The 19,732-nt window shown below is 35.0% G+C and overlaps 1 protein-coding gene across 1 annotated transcript in view; it reads left to right on the top strand.

Annotated features, from left to right (window-relative positions):
• The first annotated feature begins 16,178 nt into the window (after positions 1 to 16,178).
• LOC149835980 (uncharacterized) overlaps positions 16,179 to 19,732 on the top strand; it is a 157,152-nt gene continuing 153,598 nt past the window's right edge. The window contains exon 1 of the mRNA XM_090008886.1: positions 16,179 to 16,379. Within this exon, the coding sequence (XP_089865012.1) occupies positions 16,266 to 16,379 (114 nt within the window). The 5' untranslated portion in view covers positions 16,179 to 16,265. The remainder of the gene's footprint in view (positions 16,380 to 19,732) is intronic.

Genomic DNA, 19,732 nt, shown 5'->3' with positions numbered 1-19,732 from the left:
ATTGCCTCCTTAGCTACATCTCTAATGGTCTATAGAATGAGAGGAGAGCAACATTCTCATGCCAAGTGGCGTTTAAAAGGGATGATGCTCATAAAATAGACACCACAAAAGTTGCACTTTATGTAATTACCCTGATTTATAGCTCGATTTTCTCATATTTTTTTTTTAAAACTCAACGGAATATACAAATAATGATTGTCACAGTTACCATATCAAATCATACACTAACTAAAATGCAAAAATTAGAGTACATCAATATAAATTAAATTAAATTACATTAAATAAAGTTTAAATTATTGACACTCGTCCAATTGCGAAACCATTCTCAAACCCAATGTCAAAGCCAAATTCAAACCCTTTAAACACGAAGAACCAAAACCACCACCTCGACAGGTAATGTGCAAAGCCCAAGAACAACTGAACAATGTAGGATCACTCGACCTCCTCATAACCTAAAATTTTTTTAAGTAAAGGAATCAAACAACTCGAGTCTGAGTAGGCAATAACATACTTGCATAATGCACGATATCAAAATACACTCAAACACAACCTCATATATCAATCATGTAATATAAATCTTAGCATACAATAATATAAAATCATACTAGCAACAAATAGCAAGTCAATTTAATGCACATCCATTCATGTTAATATTTATAACAATATAATAAATTATGCACATGCATGAACTTACCATTTCATGATACGAGTCCTTCATGCATGAGTAAGTTCTTATCTTCAATTATTATTATTTTGTTTATATGATGCATATAATGTTCTATCTACATGCAATTCACATTCTTGTTTCACTTATCAATATATGCAAGTAGGTATAATACAGATACTTTCAGTATACAGGTATGACTTAGGCTTGTATTTTCAAGCAAATTGTGTCTTATTAACATACATGATGCCCTAATTGTGACTACTCTAGAGAGAAATATAATTTTTAGAGAGAGTTCACAACCTCCTGCAACCCGATATATCTTGTTTTTCTCATGAGTCTTACCTATCACACCGCAAACAAAATATGGTAGTTTTTCTAGTTACGGGGGCTTTGTGGATGGGGGGTCAAAGCAACCTTTCGTGCTAAAACAATATCCCTACGTAATCATCAGTATCATGCTTACTCTCTCAATAAGCCACAAGAGAATTAACTTCATTTTGATTTCTTAATTAACTCTCTTATTAATCGTGTCAATGCAAACATGCAACCACATTCAGGGTTCATATGCAATAATATTTATGACACTTTATGCATGTTTTCGATTAGTCTCTACCATAAAATTTATACAATAATGTAAGCATTATGTATTTAAAAAGTCAAGGTAGACTAATCATTTATATTTATGCATGCACAATTCAATCATGACAAGTATTTAAAATACACTTTACGTATGCACTTATGCAATTTCAGATCATGCTATCATGCAAGCATATCATATATCAATTTGTGCATACATTCAATCGCAGGCATATCAATTGCAAATTTTTCATGCAATTATACTTAACACAAATATATTTAGACATTGACAATTTTACTACCTCTTTAGGCTTGCTGTAAAATCAATTTACTTGCATTAAATATCACAATTCATGCTTTATGTATTGCTAAACAAGAATTATCAATTGAAAAAGACTTAGGCATAAGCATAAACTATTAAGGTAAATTAGGACCTCTGTTTATCTATTTTTGTAAAATCAACTAGAAATCACAAAAAACATATTTGACTTTTATCTTTTAAATGAGTGTGCCTAAATATGTTGGGGAAAAAAACCAAGAAACAGATCTCGAAAATCAGTTATACAAAAATTATTAAAATTTTGTAACCACATAATGATCTGGAAGAACAACAGACCAGTTTCTGCAATCTGCAAAAAAAAAAAAATCGACTTGGGGATTTTTCATGAATTTACTGGTAACTCTTTTTGAAAAATCTTTTTTACAGTATCTCCTACTATATGTTAGATATATAACAGATTTTTCATGATTTTATCTGGTCTATTTTGAATAGGTTTTTGAGACTTTCAAAATAACTGGTTAAAATAGCCCTCTAACCAGAGCCAAAAAATTGTGCTCTGTTACAACGGGCATTTCTCCCTCAAAATAGATCCAAATCAAACAAAATAACATGCTATAATCAAGGCTCGAATGTGTAGAACATCACAATGTTTTTAAATTTTTTTTAGTTGTATTCTATGAGAAACTGATTTATTTCAAAAATTGGTTGGGTCACAACCGAAAACAACAATCCAATTTTATCAAAACTCTTGATGAAAACATAAACCATAGGCTAAATGTGAAATAAACACAAGATTCAGCACCATGGATAATGTTATAACATAAATACAATAAATACATAACAATATTTGACCTTCTTTCATGTTGACCTACTATTAAAATTCATAAATCTCATTGGTAAATAATAAAACAACATGAATTTAATCTTTAATTCATATTTAACACTAATCACATGATGAATCAATTAAAACATGATATTTTATATTATTGCAGACATGATAACATCAATGTTCTCTTTTCTAACATGATATATTCCATTAACATGTTCACAACAATCTGAATCAACCAAAAAAACCAATCTTCAAAAATTGATTTTGCCTTTTCTAATCTACAAAATGATTTTTGTGTATTTTTAACCAAGATATAGGCAAAAGTCAAATTTGCAGCATCAAGATTTATGGAGAAACACTTAAAAATGTCATGTATTTATTATGCATGCTAAACAAACCAATAAAATATAAATCTAAATATTCACACGATTTTTTGCTTTTTAGGGTTTCGAAACTAGTCTTTTCCAAAATCGTTTTCTCAAAACCAATCTTCCAAAATACCGTTTTGGATTTTTCAAAATCTTTTTCATATAGATCTAATAACCATAGACGTTCTAGACATAGATTACATGCAGATCTAAACTCTCAATAAAAAAGAAGGTATGCTAATGCATCCCGAAATCGAACACCATGAAAGTAGAGATTTTGTACTCAAAAAGTGTTTCTCGCAATGATACCATCATTTTTTTCTCTGCATGCACCTCGTTCTGAGCTGGTTTAAACATTCACTAAGGTAGTTGTAAGTCTCTAATGGAGGTCAGAACTATCTACAAGGTTAGGAAAAGAAAGAGATGTGAGGAAGAAGAAATGAACAAAGGTAAGTTTTCTCTCTTTTTGTTTTTCTTTTCTTAGAATATATAACAAGGGAGGCGTGAGCCTCTCTTGCATAGGCTTCAAACTTCTAAACCTAAACAAACTCTCAACCCCTTATCTAAAAAAACTAATTTCTTAAATCCTTAATTATCTCTATTTTTTCAACTATTTAATTACTATATATTATAAACTATTTCATCCTTAATATATATAACATATATACATTATTTTACTTTATATTAAAGTCCACACAATAGGGCCCACTATAGGGGGAAGTCCCCTTGTGGATAGACCTCTCAAGAGTCCAATCCATTTGGTCATCTACCTTTCTTTATCTTTTATTAATTTTAAAATCTTGATTTTCTTTTTCTTTCTTTATCTCTTTATTTTTGTTATTATTTAATATTTAATATTTTTTTCGAGTGGTGTGGCCATATGTGGGGTCCACAATGGACGTCCAGCCCATAATCAATTCCAATTTTATTTCTAATTAAAATTCATGATTTATCCTTAATTGGATATCTTATTGAATTTTCTTACTAGATTTTAAATCCAATTAAGATCCAATCCAATAAAAGTAAACCACATCATATCTATATCCATATTTAATTAATAAAACTCACATCCCAATGAGAGTCCAAATTCATCTTAAATTTCTGTCAAATTAAATTAAATTCCTACCTATGATTAAATTCTAATTTCATGCCTAATTAAATTCAATATTAAATTTCATTTAAACTATTAACTCAATTCAATTTATAATTTCAATTTCAAGTTGGCAATCAGATAAATTTCTAATTCCATCAATTTAAGGTATAAATAATGATTTAATAATTACCAAAAATCACAGGCATTACACTTTAGGAATTTCACTTCTATATATGTGCAGTATTTTCTCATCTGGTGTTTATGTTCCCACATCTTTATATCCAGTAAAAAAATCCAAAAATAAAAAAGTAGCGAATAATAAAATAGTTAAGTGTAAAATATCACATACTAAACACTAAAGTGTAGAAAGATAAATAAATAAATAAAGCTAATATGCAATAATCCATTTTAGATTGCTTGTGAATCAACTAAGCATTAATACTTGATAATTTGGTGAACAATACCATGCAATTCACAAACACCAGTCAACACTAGGAATGGAGTATGAATAGAGATTGCTCCAATCCATGATCCATAGCCTATGAAAGACAACAAACACACATTATCAACAATCACTGGGGGACTGTCTCCCCATTGTGTATGAGGATTGGCTTGCATTGAAGACAAAAAACACACGACAAAAAAACATAAAAGAAGCTTCAGGATGCATTTACTAAATCCTTCTATCAGTTTCAGGATGCCTCTACTAAATCCTAAGAAAAGTCAAGGAGTTTCAGATATAAAGATATTTAAGACTAGTCATATCAACCCAACTTGATGAAAATTGATTACACATAAAAAAGGGAGCTGTCAGACTATTAAATGGCTTTGATTCTTACCCGAACTACCTGTTTATAATTGACATATTCAACACATAATATACTTGAATCTGCAATATAATGAAGCCAATCCTTTTTCTTAAAGCCAATGATATATAGACAAATTGGGTGGATAACTATGTAAAGCAGTCACAAAGAAAGTTCCTTGAAGCTGATGATATCTATACAACTTTATCAGAAAAAATTAAAGCAATCACTTAAAAAAGTAACAAGATCTATACAGTATTAGCATATGAATACCTACATAACAATATATTTATTCAAAGCAGCGTGTTTGCATCTATATACACATCTAAAACCAGTGTGTCAAATGTTCATTAATATGAAATAGAAGTAAGAAAGAAACAAGTTCTAAAGCTTTTTTCACACATGAATGTCGTAGCAAAAAAGGGCAAGCTAAAAACAGAAAGCACTCACTCAGGGTGCAAGAGAACTTATCCAAGAAAGAGTAAGCTCGAATTTGCATTCACCACCATATTGCAAAAATTCTAGCTTATCCCATTTATAAGTGGGTGCAACACAAACAAGAACCAAGAAAAGTAAGGCCCGCATATAATTGAAATGTACCAAACCAAATAATGCGATAGAACTAACACTTTGTATTTTTAGAAGAGAAGAAATAAAAAGGTGAAAGAAAAAAAAAGATTAACATCTCTGGTTTATTGGAAGAGAAGGCCTCAACTTTAAGATGACCAACAAAACAGAACGAATAACACTAGAAGAAATGAAGAAAAGATAGAGGTACTTGGTGTCCTTAGATATGGAAACCAAGGAGTAGAGAAGAAAATAGGAAACCAACCCTAACTACTCACGCCTGATTGATCAACAATATCAATTATTGACCCGATGAATAAGAAAAGGGATCGGGAATGACACCAAAAAGGATTTAGGTCTCCACCACACCGTGTATATATATATATATAGAGAGAGAGAGAGGTCAATACTCTCATCTTTATTGATGGCTTCACACACTACAGCTGATCCAATTGTACGCCTGATGGCTTCACTTGTACGCCTGATGGCTTTACAGACCTTCAAATGAACCAGGCTTTAATCTTGCTCCAACCAAAACCTTAGCAGCAAACCAAAAAAAAAACATTATCAGATTGGCTCCTATTCCACGTTTTTTCACCTATATTGTGAAACACGACTTTAGGAAAAACAATGAATTTCGAATGATTCACTGGAGAAGATGAAGTATTCATTGGCACTTTAGACCCTTAAAATTTTGTAATTTGTCTCCATGTTGGAGAATTTCGATATGGATATTAATAGTGACTTTGATTGGACTAGATGGACCTTGAAAAATTCTGAGTATGTTCATGTGAGAACTTCAATTTTCATATTTTTAGAGAGGTGTTATTTGGAGATTTCAGCATTTATGAGATGCAACCATCTTTCATAGTTATGGGTGTTGAGTTTCTCATGTTTTTACTATATCGAACATATTGTTTTCTTGGTTGCTGAAAACAAATCTATGTGCATTAATTTCTTCAAAAGTATTCATGTATTTGATGTTCCACAGTTTTCCAGACTGCAACATGTTTTGCTATGTTGGATATTTAGCTTGGTTGAGAATAATTGGCTCTTTACTAACTAAATGAAATGTGATACAGGACTATTATAGTTAGAGGGTTGCCAGTAGTCCTGTTCACTGTTTGCGGCTTGATGATATGATTTACTTACACATGCTATTTGATTGGTACTTAAATGCATGTTAAAAAAAATAAATGGTTGATCCATAAATGGATACAAATCAGACCAAATCAGATCAAATCCTTTAGATATAGTTGGATATACCAAGATCCATTTGGACTGTAATGGATCTATGTAGGTTGGTTTTAACCTCTTTGATTCAAATTTAGCATCTGCATCAGATTTAATAGAGGAAATGGATAGTAGTTAATAGTTAATACAAATAATTAAACATAGAATTAGTTAATATGAATATATTTATACAGTTTGGATCTAGATCAGATCAAATATTACATAGGTACATTTGACACAAATTGATCCAAATTTTGGCAGGATCCAGGTGAAACTTTCATGGAAAAACTATCTAGCTAAGAATTATACTATCTTTGTGGAACAAAAATTAACTTTCAAGGGCAAAATCATTTAAATACTGTTTTGTAATTTATTTAATTTAGATAATACAGGTAAATAAATAGGTTTTGAATTTTGATTGCCCTGTATATATAATTACTGTACATCCAAAATATAGGGACCATCAAAATTGGCTTGCTTTTTGGCATACTAAAAAAAATTGACAAAACCAACGGTGGCTCCGCGTGGTTGGTAGGCGTCTCCTTGTGGTGGGACGTTGCAGGTATATATATATGTTTAAGTCATGACACAATTGTGATGTTAACAAATACTATTGTTTTGTAAAAATATAATCACCAACAAATATCATAACTACAGAAAAATAGTAAATAATAGATTGGTTTAAAAAAAACACTGAAGTTCTAACTGAATTTGAGTCAGCTGATCAATTTAAGTTGATTCAATTTGATTTTAACAGCATTGCTCCTAACAAAGTAAATAGACCATGTCAAGTGCAAATGTGGTGTTACATCTAATTTTTACCAACTAAATCAATGCAAACAAGAGTGCACCACTGCAAATCCACCATCTCTCTCTCTATACATATACATATACATATACATATACATATACATATATATATATATATATATATATATTCTTTATGTGCCAGTTATATATTTAATTTTTTTATTAGAGTTTGTCCTTGTACTATTATGAAGTTGGTTTAGAAAACTCCTACTAGTTATCTATACAAAAGGTTACAAGCAATTACAAATTTTGAATCAAGGGAAAACCACACAGATTAATTGTCCTTCCCAGTCAACATCAAGGATTCTTAGTTGAGTTAACCTTTTCATAATGAGGTTATTAAGTTAGAAAGAAATCTATGACAATTTTTCAAAATAATCAGGCACAATACATCAATTTAGCATGTTGGACCTTCTAAATTCTACATTTGTGGCTACCACTACATCTCGATGTGAAGACTCCACAAATTCAAAACTATGTAAGATGCCTCTCCATGCATCCCATTCTTTATGATAATAGTTTTTGTTTTGAGAAAACCATTCAAGGTACAAAAACCATCCTTCATGGTTGTGAACAGTAATAACAACAAATCTAATTATTTTTACAATTGTTGTAAATAAAGAGTTTTGGTAAAAAAAAATCTAATGAACTCCAACTAACATATTTTTCCATGAAAAGATGTCCACTTCAAAGTCTCAAACAAAAGGAAAGTAATCTATCATGTTTCACTTTTGCCTTCTAATTCACAAGAGTCTGGACGATATTTGAGATTTCGAAGATGCAAACAATGATTGTTGATATGAGATAGAAGTACAGACAAATTGATTTTTTTTTTTGAAAGGCAAGCTGGGGTTAGGCAGACCCCTACCAGAATCAATTAATTCATCAAAAATTTATAGAGCTCTTTACATTTCGTTGCTATCAGGAAACCAATCGAGGAGTGATCTTTCCATGATTTGATCAATCCCCCTTTAGTTATTTTAGCTAGTATCCTAGCTATGCAATTAGAGTTGAATTTTGAATTTTGTACACTCAATCTACAGAACCTGTCAAAAAATTGTGTGGTGTGGTGAGGTACCTGATTCTGTCTACCTCTTCCTTCAAGTTCCGCTTTTGTTTTGGCTATCACGTCAAGCCTACCGGACTCCAGCATGACCTGTGCTTTTGGATCGACTATGATGAGAATCTTCGGCCATCCACAACATTCTTTTGCCTCTAGGCCTTCCTTGACAGAGAAACATCCTGCCAAATAAACTTTCCAACATGATCTCTCATAGTGTAGCCAAAGTACCACAGTGAATGAAACAGACTGCTTATGTTAACCAGAATCCAGTGGTCATCGGGAGGGAACCAACATGCTAGATGACGCCACCTGATTGCTGTTACCCTTTCAGAATTCTACAGAATTCCCAACACCTGCTCCCTAATTCTAAACAGTCCTTCCGTCTAGATTTGCTTGGGAAACAGGGTGTTTGCTTCAAAAGTAGGGTGATTCCTAATCATCCATGTAAACAAGATGATTGTAGTGAAACTTACCTCCCAGATGAGTCTAACCTTTTAATCTTGATGACGGACTATGAACCATGAGTGTAAGTTCTGCCTGGCATCACCCGAGGGAGCCCACTTGACACCAAACAGATTTGTTACCAGCCGCCAAAGCTCCTTGCTGAATGAACATAAAAAGAACAAATGAGGGACGTCTTCGCAATCCTGATGACATATCACACTGGGAAGTGAGGGGGACACTGTAAAACCACAAGTAAAACCCCCCTCTCCCACGATGAAAAGTAGTGGAAGAGTGGGGAGAAGGGGGTTACGGTGATGGAACGGCTCCGCACAATAAATGAGGATGGTGGGGGGTGACCCACGTGGGCCTATAAGAAGGCTCACTAATTCTTCATCCTTCTCAATTTCAGAGGAGGATTGAGAGGGATATTGAGAGAGAGGGAAGGAGGAGGACAGTTGAAGAAGAGGACAACGAGAGAGTTCGCATCCGACCGGTAAGCCTTCTTTCCATGTTCTTCTCATGTTTTTTTTTAGATTATGTTCATGGCACCGGCTTGATTGTCGGTGCCGATGATGAATCCATTAGAACCGGCAACCAAAAATGGTTGCCGACGCTAGCAGTTGAGAGACGGCCCACTCGGTCAGGTGTGGTAGGACAGAGAGAAGGAAGGCTCTCTGTCACTAATACGGACTGAAATCGTAACAGAAACGGGGAGCTAAAGCTCCCTGTCTCGGTATACTTTAGGATCGACTCGGTCTGGGTCTCCCAGTTCGAGCCTGGTCGCTATCAGGCGAGACAGAGTGGGTAGTCGCTGTGTCAAACGCCGGGTGACCTGACTTGGTCTGGGCTTAGTCTAGACTGAGCTAGGCCACCATTGTCAGGTTGAGACAGAGTGTTATTGCTCTCTGTCCCGACAAGAGAACCCACCCGTCTTGGTCTGGATTTTTCCAGATTGAGACGGGTTAGTGACCCAAGGCAGAGAGTGCTCTCTGTCTGAATTTTCTCAAAACAGCTCGGTCTAAGCTTGGGATCAGACCGAGTTAATCCTGAAGGAAACAAGACAGAGAGCAAGGGCTATATGTCTCTGTCCCGTTTGTTGGCATGTCCAACTCGGTTTGGATGATCCCAAACCCAGTCATATTATGAGAGGATCGAGACAGTAAACTTTTTGTTCACTGTCTTGGGTAATACCAGAAAGAGCCAGGTCGGGTCAGTTAGGGGTATTTCCTCTTTGTCTGGCAAAAAAAAAAAAAGAATATATATATATATATATATATATATATATAAACACTTAATTATAAGAGGTATTTTGATTTTTTACCATAATGCAAAACCAATAAGACCCCAATCAGACCAGATCAAGATTGGATCCAGTTAGCAAATTTAGATTCAGTAAGACCAAAACGAAATATAATAAGTTGAGATCCAGTTTGAATCCAATTGAGACCCAAACCTAGATTGTATCAGTCTAGTTTCAATTTTTGCATCAAAGCGAAAAACTAAGGTTTGGATCTGTTATATCATATTTCGACTTAGCAAATACTGAATCTCTATCTAGTTCAGATCCACAGTAAATGGATTTAGATCTAAGTCAAGGAATCCAAATTTAAATCAAGAAGGTTCCTAGTTCAAATTAAACCTAAACCAGTCAAGTACTAGGGAGAAGTTTAAATTCAAAGAATCTAGACCGGTTCGAAAAGTTGAATCACCTTTTTGCTCTTGTTGATAATCTGGACATAACCATTCACTCTAAGCTCGAAACTTAACGAATCTTAGTGTGTTGAATTCGAGACATAGAGAAGAATTTGTCTGTCTTGTTTCCACAATCAAACACATCACACTGAAAAATTAATATCATTAAACCATTATGAGGAAAGGTAGTTTGATAATTTTATAAAGTATATAAAATGTCGGTTTGACAATTAAGTATGTTTTATGTATTAAACAAATCCTAATTCTTCAACATGTATTAGAAGTTCAATATCTGCATTTCGAGGTAAGAGATACTATAAACATGTCTAGTTAACAATACATAGTTTGTTTATTACTCATGTGAATCAACTTACATGAAATCATCTATGTTTGAGAACATAGTTGTATTGTGTATTTGATAGAGTTACATTCTAAAATGTGTTTCATGTTTCATGAAAGAGAAAATAAATGCATATGAGTTTGTTGTAATGTCAAAAATGATTTCATGTATTTATAAGTTTTGAATACAAATTGCATGTTAATTTTTTAATAAATGTACATATATAAAATAGAGAATACATGCATGAGAACATAATTGAGTAAAATCCTTGGAGTTCCTTCTTTTAATTAGCTTGCTGAAATCTTAAGTTAATTTAGCATGCTAGAGTTAATCTCATAAACCTCGAAAAAAGCGATAGATGGAAAGGACTACTTGATAGCCATCAGAGTGAGAGTCGATATAAGCATGGGCCACCGGTAATTTGTTGATGTAGTGTCATTATATCATTTGCATGCTTAGATTTTTTCATGAATATCAAAACCCTAGGAAGAACTTGAACAACTTAGTTAATTTATAAAGAAAATAGTCGATATAAGCATGGGCTCATGTCCCCTCTCTGTTGTGCAGGCAGGAGCCCTACAAGACCTAGCCTGGGTCAGGCTCGGCATGACTGCTAAGCCCACCAACCCTTTCCTTGTTTCTTGTTTTGGTCAGAACCGAGCCTAGCTCGGTTGGGGCCTAACCGGCTCACTCGACCAAGTTGAGCTCGGTCTTTATCGAGCCCAACTCGGACTCTCCCCGCTTGCAACCAGACGGGTTTAGTCAAGCCCGACTAACCCTGGGTCCTAGCATGGCTCACCCTGATTCAGGCCCGACTTAGCGAGACAGCCTGAACCAGGGTCAGGTTCAACCCCTGCTACACGAGCTTGGCACAAATGCGTAATTAAAACAAAAGATTTATCTTGTTCGTATTTCTGCAGTTTGACGAATACTTTAGTTCATCCCATCAACACAACGGATGTGACACAAACAACAAGGCATAAGCCTTTAAAGACTTACTCTCAAAATCGTCAACGAATCCGACAATCTCCAAGGTAAGAGAGTTGCACGAAAAGACAAAGAAAGGACAATGCTAAAACTTGTAAATAAACATAATTTAATATATATATATGTGTGTGTGTGTGTGTGTGTGTGCTTTTAACTCAAGGATGCCATTTTTAATCCTTGTTCTTTTGTTTTATGTCATTTACTTTGTTGTCGAGCTTTTACGCGCACAGGCTTCTGCTTACGCATTATTTAGCTTGATGTGTGGTTTCGCACATCGAGCCTTGCTTTATGTCATTTACTTTACCGTTGCGCTATCATGTGCACAGGCTACTACTTACATATTTATTTGACAAATGTATAATTTCGTACCTCGTGTACTGCTTATGCATTTATTTAGTTGATGTATGATTTCGTACCTCGTACACTGCATGCACATTTATTTAGCCAATGTACGATTTTGTACCTTATACATTGCTTATACATTTATTTGGCCAAGGTACGATTTCGTACCATGTGCACTGCTTATGCATTTATTTAACAAAGATATAATTTTGTACATTGTGTACTACTTACGCATTTATTAGGCCGACATACAGTTTTGTACCACATGTATTGCTTATGCATTTATTTGGTCAAGGTACAGTTTTGTACCTTGTGCACTTCTTACCCATTTATTTAGCTCGATGTACAGTTTTGCACAACAAGCATTGCTTTATACATTTGCCATCACGCTAAAATATGCATATGCCTGTATTATGTAATATATATTATTGGTACATATATCCAACCTCGTAAAGTACGCAGTTGCGTACTCTTTCCTACCTCATAGCAAGTTTACACTTTGCAAAAGACATGGAGGCGCTACAACTTTAATAAAAAGGGATTCTTTGCGAGAATCCAATATTCAAAAAATGTGTAGTTTTGAAAAGCAAGAATTGTATACTTGGGGGTTGCCTAGTTGCAACTAAGTTTTTCCTAAAGCGGCATGATAGGAGAAAATGTTTTAATTTTGGCTTAATACCCGACATCATCGGATATCTCCGGATGAGAGCATAAGAATGTGTTTGGTTGGGTTTTCTTCTGAGAAACTCATACCCCTTTTATCGTAAACGTTATCGCAAGACATGCACCACATGTTTGATACTATGATAACTAGATCAGAGATTCGTGGCGATCTCATATCGTGCAAAGTGCACAATGATATACAAATATTTTGAAAGACCCAATTCATGTCAAACTAAGCTAAAATGGTTAAATCGTTTCTTTCATAAAACAATTGAGTTGCTTTCTTTTTTAGAAACCTATACCCCTTTAATCTCAGCGGTACTATCAGACATGTATGGTATGTTAGTAGTGCAATGATTGGATGAGAGGTTTATGGTAACCTCGAAGCATGCAAAACACACATTGTTGAAATCACATAGTGGTGATGATTCGCCTTCACAGGCAAGATGCTCAAGTTGGTTTGAAAGACCCGATTATGTCAAATTAAACTAAATTTGTTATATCATTTATCTAACAATAGAGTAAAGTTGGGGTTTCTTTATGAGAAACCTATACCCCTCTTATCGTAATGGTACTATTAGACATGCACAACATGTAAGTACTACGATGATTGGATGAGAGATTTATGGTAACCTCAAAGCATGCAAAATATACATTGTTTAAATCATATAAATGGTGATCATCGGCTTCACAAGTAAGATGCTCGATTTGATTTGAAATATCAAAGCACGTAGAGTGAGTTGTCTGCTAAAATAGAACCTGACATACCTATTAATCACTTGTTTTCGTAAGGAAAGATGATGAGATGGTACAAACACTCTGATGGACAGGTTGTTAACAACCGCTCCTCGGACAAATGACTCAGCGTCCCCAGTCATCGGAGTTAGGGGATAAGATTACCAAAAATTATACTAGGTTGTAGATCCCATAGACTTATGCAGAAGTTTTATGCATCCCTTGCTATGAATGCCTCTAGGGAATTCTCTCACGGTCACTGACCGACCTTTTAAGAACAAACTCAACTAGTTGTTCAGGGTATAAAAAATGCATAGCATAAGAAACTCATAATCATTTTCAATTATTTTTATATTTTGCTCATGCACGTACATTCAGTACAACTAATATCGAAACAAAGTTATCATGTTCATTTTACTTATTTTGACTTGCACACAGTGAAAATAACGACACATATTAGTTTGGGTTATAAATTTTGCTAATTATGCTCATTGTGCTAATTATGCTCATTTTGCCTACTCTTCGGATACATCTTATGACATAGGAATGATACAAAAACAATATCAATATGCATATTTTTGCTTATTCTAAACTGCATAGCATGTATGAAATAAAACATGTGTTAGTTTTGTCCTAAATTGTTATACTTGTGCACCTATCAAATTTTCATAAAGTTCACATGTATTATGGGTACATGTGAATATTAGGTTGATACGACAAATGATGGTATGATGACGTGATGGTATCAAGATGAGACTTTTTTTTTCTGACGTTTCGCTTCTGAGGACATTTCTTTAATTTTACATAAGGGTTTTCTTAAAATTTTCTCTTTTGTATAAACTATAAATTATTAAAATTGGATTTCTTTTTAATCTATTTGGTTTTGAATGTACAAAGTTTCAAATGACATGTATGTATATGCTTGAACTAACTGAGAGTATGATTATATGCTTAAATGACATGTGTGCATAATGGTATGCTTAAGTTACATGTGTGCATGATTGTATGCGTGGATTACATGTATGTATAATTGTATTCTTAAGTTAAATGTTTGCATAAATGTACGTGTAATTTATATGTTAGATGCATGCATAACTATGTGCGAATTATAAATGCATAATTGTATGCTTAGATCATCATAAGATGATGTAAGGTTACATAAGATAAATCGTAACCTATTGTTTTATTTTACTTATATGGATTACCTATTGTGTGTTCTAATGACCTAGTAAGGATCAACGAAATTATGCTCAGACATGATGTATCTCATGTTTTGTACTTTATGCTTTTTAGATTCATGTGCGTAGGTTAGCGGTTGTCGCAACACACAATTTTTGGGTTTTTAGAACATACTAAACTGGCCCGCTTATTATCATTTTGGTTGTAAACTCTAAAATTTGATTTATGAAATATATATTAACTATTTTAAATTTTTAATGAAATTTTTAATATTATTATTTTTACTTACATGCTTAGTTTTTACTTAAAATTCTAAAACCGACATAAGTTTTCAAAAAGATACTTAAGTACCCGTAGTTCTTAAGCAATAGTTCAAAACCTTATTTTTTGTTAACACACTAGGGCTAGGAATTATTGTAAATCTTACTTGATATAAGCTCCACCTTATTAATTACACATGTAACCAGAATGAAATTCTCACGGTATGTATTTAGTTTGAATTTCTTATAAAATTATGATTCATGCGATGCGATAATAAATCTCGGCGTAGGCTAAACAAATAATAAGAAATGAGTGGTGAAAAATGAACTCTCTTTTGCCTTTACAAATGAGAGTTGCTTCCTCATTTTAAAGAAAATAAGAACCACAAGGAGCCCCATGTGATTCCCCATGTGATTCTGATTCATACGACTCCAAAACAAATTCGATTTGGAATTACATGGGGCCTACTCAACAAACTTACCTTATGTCATTCCCGTTCCACCATCCAAACATTTTCTCTTTCATAAGTATTTAAATAACATATGTTGGATTTCTACTTTCGAGTAATGTAGGGATGCCAATGAATCGGATTTTATTTGATATCTGACTAAATTTGATTCCATGTAGTTGCATTTGGTATGTCAAAACAATAACCTATTCTAATTCGTCGAGACTATGGATTTGTGATTTTAGGCGTCTTTTTCCTGACCTATTTTTTTTTGCTATCGAATTCGAGAAATACTTGAATTTCAGGGATATCCAAATCCGTTTACGAGAGAGAGAGAGAGAGAGAGAGAGAGAGAGAGAGAGAGAGAGAGAGAGAGAGGCGCTTGGGTTTGAACTAAAATATCAAATGCTTCAAAGATGAGAATGCACGAAAACCGGATGTGGCCACGTTCCAACACGTTCCCAAGAGCTTACCCTGCCGCACCCACCCTATAAACCACCAGTCAAACTTCCCGGCACCATCCAGATCCATCAACCGCTGCAATCTTTTGCCTGGCCGTTAAATCGCCATGAGCTGTAGATCCTTCACAACCATCATGACCACATCGCTTTTTCGAGTTTCAACCCCACCAATGTTACACTGCGTCCACCAGGACCAGCCCAGGCCATGAGTCCACTAGACCAGATCGAGCTGTACAGACACTAAGTGCGGGGGAGGTGGTCGGGAGGCGAGGCCACCGCCACCTGTGCACCGCACAGAAATGCCTTAAAAAACACTGCTCAACGGGCGGTGATCGCGGCCTAAGAATCGGACCCCAAAGGGAATCTTTAACAAAGGAAATGCCTATATTCGGGGAGCAATGCCCTAAGGCCTCACCAGTGGATGGCGTCCTACGTTCCCCTGAGGTCTGAGGAGGAAGGGAGGACAGCTCCTGCTTCCTCCACCTGCCGAACGCGTATCGCTACCCTCGACGTCTTCCGTGGCCTCACCATTGCCGTAAGCTCTCTCCCTCTCTCTCTCTCTCTCTCGTGGAGATAGGTGGGTTTCTTTCTTTTGGGAGTTGAGTCGGGTCCTATCTTCTCTTCGGTTCGGAAGGGGAGGAGGAGGGATGGTGTCTTTCTACGGCGTTATGTATGTATTATTTCTGTGGGAGAATGCATGGCGTCGAGTTTGAAGAACGGATTCCGCTCTCTCTAGTGTGTTTGTGGTTGTTAGATCCACTGTTGGCCTCCACCCCCTCGCACTTCTCTCTCTAGTTGGGAAGTTTTGGATGGACCCACTTATCCTGAATTTTTTTGATAGTCTGGGAATTGTATTATGGAGAGTAACAAAAATACCAATCTAAGTTTTCTAGGATGAAATTGTTAAATGTAAAAAGCAAAAAAGAACTGCAACCAGGCTACACACGATTTACTTGGTTCCCAATAGAAGCCTACGTCCACGAGGAGCTTGCTCCTGATATGTTTTTCATATATGATTGAGGGGAGATACAGGCTATTTATAATACAAGTAGAGGTAGAAGAGAATAAGGAAACTTCAAAAAAGATAAGGACTACACGATAGAGATGGACAATATCTTTTGAGAGGAGATCACATTTTCTGGTTTGAATTGGTCAACCTTCCAAAAGACGTCTCTCTTAACACTCCCCTTCAAGTTGGTGAGTTGATATCAATTAGCCCCAACTTGTTGCATATTCCTGTGAATTTGTTGTTTTCCAGAGCTTTGATAAATATATCTACCAACCGATCATCACTTCGGATAAAAGGAGTTAGATATAACCTTGCTTTGAACTTTTTCTCTAACGACGTGGCAGTCCACCTCAATATGCTTGGTTCTTTCATGAAATATGGGATTTGCTCCAATATGAATTGCAGCTTGGTTGTCACACCTCATTTCCATTGGCTCTGTAACTTTGATTCCCATATCCTGGAGCAGTTGTTTTATCCATACTAACTCGTATTCTGCTTCGACACTTGAACGAGCCACCACACTTTATTTTTTACTTCTCCATGTAACGAGTTTTTTTCTAACCATAGTACAATAGCCTGAAGTAGATCTTCTATCATTTATATCTCCACCCAATCTGCATCGCTATACCCAACAATACTGAGATCATTATTTCGACCAATGAGAATTCCTTTGCCAGGAATAGCCTTTAGATACCTCAGAATTCTGTGAGCAACTTCTAAATATGAGGTTCGAGGAGAGTGCATATACTGGCTAATGACATTGATGTCATACGTTATGTCTGGCCGAGTGACAATCAAATAGGTGAGTTTGCCTATCAACCTCCAGAAGCTTGAAACTTCCTAAATGAGCTTCCCAGCGTCTTGTTTTAATTTGTGATTGAACTCGATGAGAGTTTCTGCTCGCTTGCAACCCAACATACATGTTTCTTTCAAGATATCCAAAGTATACTTTCGTTGACATATAAATATCCCTTGTTCGGAGTGAGCAACTTCAATTCCCAAAAGTGTCTTAATTTTTCCAAGTCTTTAATTTTGAATTTTTTATGAAGATACTCCTTGAGATTTGCAATTAAGGGATCATCATCACCTGTAAGAATTATATCATCAACATAAACTAAAGCAATAGTGGTCTTGTTGTGCCCTTTTGCGACAAACATAGAATGATCTGCTTCACTTTTAACAAAGCCAAAAAAGATAAGAGCTTCACTGATTTTGGCAAACCAAACTCGAGGAGATTGTTTTAGTCCGTACAAGGACTTTTTTAGTTTACTTACCAGATTTTTACTCAGCGTTTTTAATGTCAAGTTGATAAGTTTTCCACCTCTTATTTGTAGCTACAGAGAGAAGAATCCGTATAAAACTCATCTTTGCCACTGGACAAATGTCTCATTGTAGTCCACACCTTCAACCTGGGTGTAGCCTTTAGCAACCACTCTGGCTTTATATCTTTCAACTGAACCGTCACTGTTGTATTTGATTTTATAAATCCATCTGCATCCTACAGGTCTTTTTCTGGGAGGCAAGTGCACGATATCCCACATATTATTTTTTTCAAGGGCAATTAATTCCTCCTTCATAGCAGTCTTCCAGTTTGGATCTTTTTCAGCTTCTAAAAAATTTTGTGGCTTACTTTGAGAATATATTTTGCAGAGAAAGGCAAAATGGCAGTTTGAGACTTTTGAAAAATCAACGTAGTTTTCAATAGAATGGGCGACAGGTCTCCTTACAAGATACGTATAAGAATCTCTTAGGTGCACAAGAGCTCGAGTAGTTCTAGATGACCTTCGAGGTTGCTCGATAATTTGATCATTATCGTCATTTGGACTACTTTCACGATTTTGCTCTTCATCAACAATTTTCTGATTATTTAATTCCAGACCCTCAACTATAGTGAGAACAATATTTTCTTTCGCCGTAAGCTCCCCATGAATTTCATCCCCATTTTCTTTTTGAAAAGAAATCTCATTTTCAAAGAATTCTACATCTTTGGATGTGTAGAGCTTTTTGTTTTTTGGATCGTAGCACTTAAAACCTTTCTTAATAGTGAAATAGCCTAAAAAAGCACATTTGACAACACATTTATCTAATTTGCTTCGGTGACCTTGAATATGAACATAACACTTACACCCAAAAACTCTAAGATGAGTTAAAGACATTTCCTTTCCTCAAATAAATTTCATGGGAGTTTGATTCTCAATAGCCGAACTAGGTATCCGATTTATTATATATGCAGCGGTGGACACGACCTCATTCCAAAAAGAATTGGGAATATTGCTTTGAAACATGAGAGCACGTGCAACATTGAGAAGTTGCCGATTTTTTCTTTCGGCAATGCCATTTTGTTGTGATGTGCCGACACAAATATTTTGTGGCAAAATGCATTCTTGAGCCATATATTCTCTAAAGGCCTCACTAACATACTCCCCACCATTATTGGATCTCAACTTTTTTACTTTAACATTGAATTGAGTTTGAATCATGGAGCAACAATTCTTAGCATTTAAAACTTCACTCTTATTTTTCAGAAAATAAATCCACGTGGCGTGAGAATGGTCATCAATAAAGGTAGAGAAATATCTGAATCCTACATAAGAAGTGGTAGGGGCTGGTCCCTAGACGTCTGAGTAAACAAGCTCAAAAACTTTATTGTATTGATTTTCAGATGTGCTAAAAGATCTTGTTTGCTTTGCATATTGACATGCATCACAGGAACTACTATCACTAACCAATGATGGAAAAATAATATTCAAAACTTTGCCAGAAGGATGGCCTAGTCTTTGAGGCCATAGCCTGTGGGAGTTACCTCTTTTCTGCACATTAAAACTCACGGGGTTATTTTCAAGAACATATAACCCATTCTGCTCTTGTTCTCTACCAAT

Source organism: Nuphar pumila, chromosome 6 (assembly GCF_984573655.1).
Source record: "Nuphar pumila chromosome 6, dmNupPumi1.hap1.1, whole genome shotgun sequence".
Taxonomy (NCBI): Eukaryota; Viridiplantae; Streptophyta; class Magnoliopsida; order Nymphaeales; family Nymphaeaceae; genus Nuphar; species Nuphar pumila.
The sequence above is the reverse complement of the archived record's forward strand: the minus strand, read 5'-3'. Positions and strand labels throughout refer to the sequence as shown.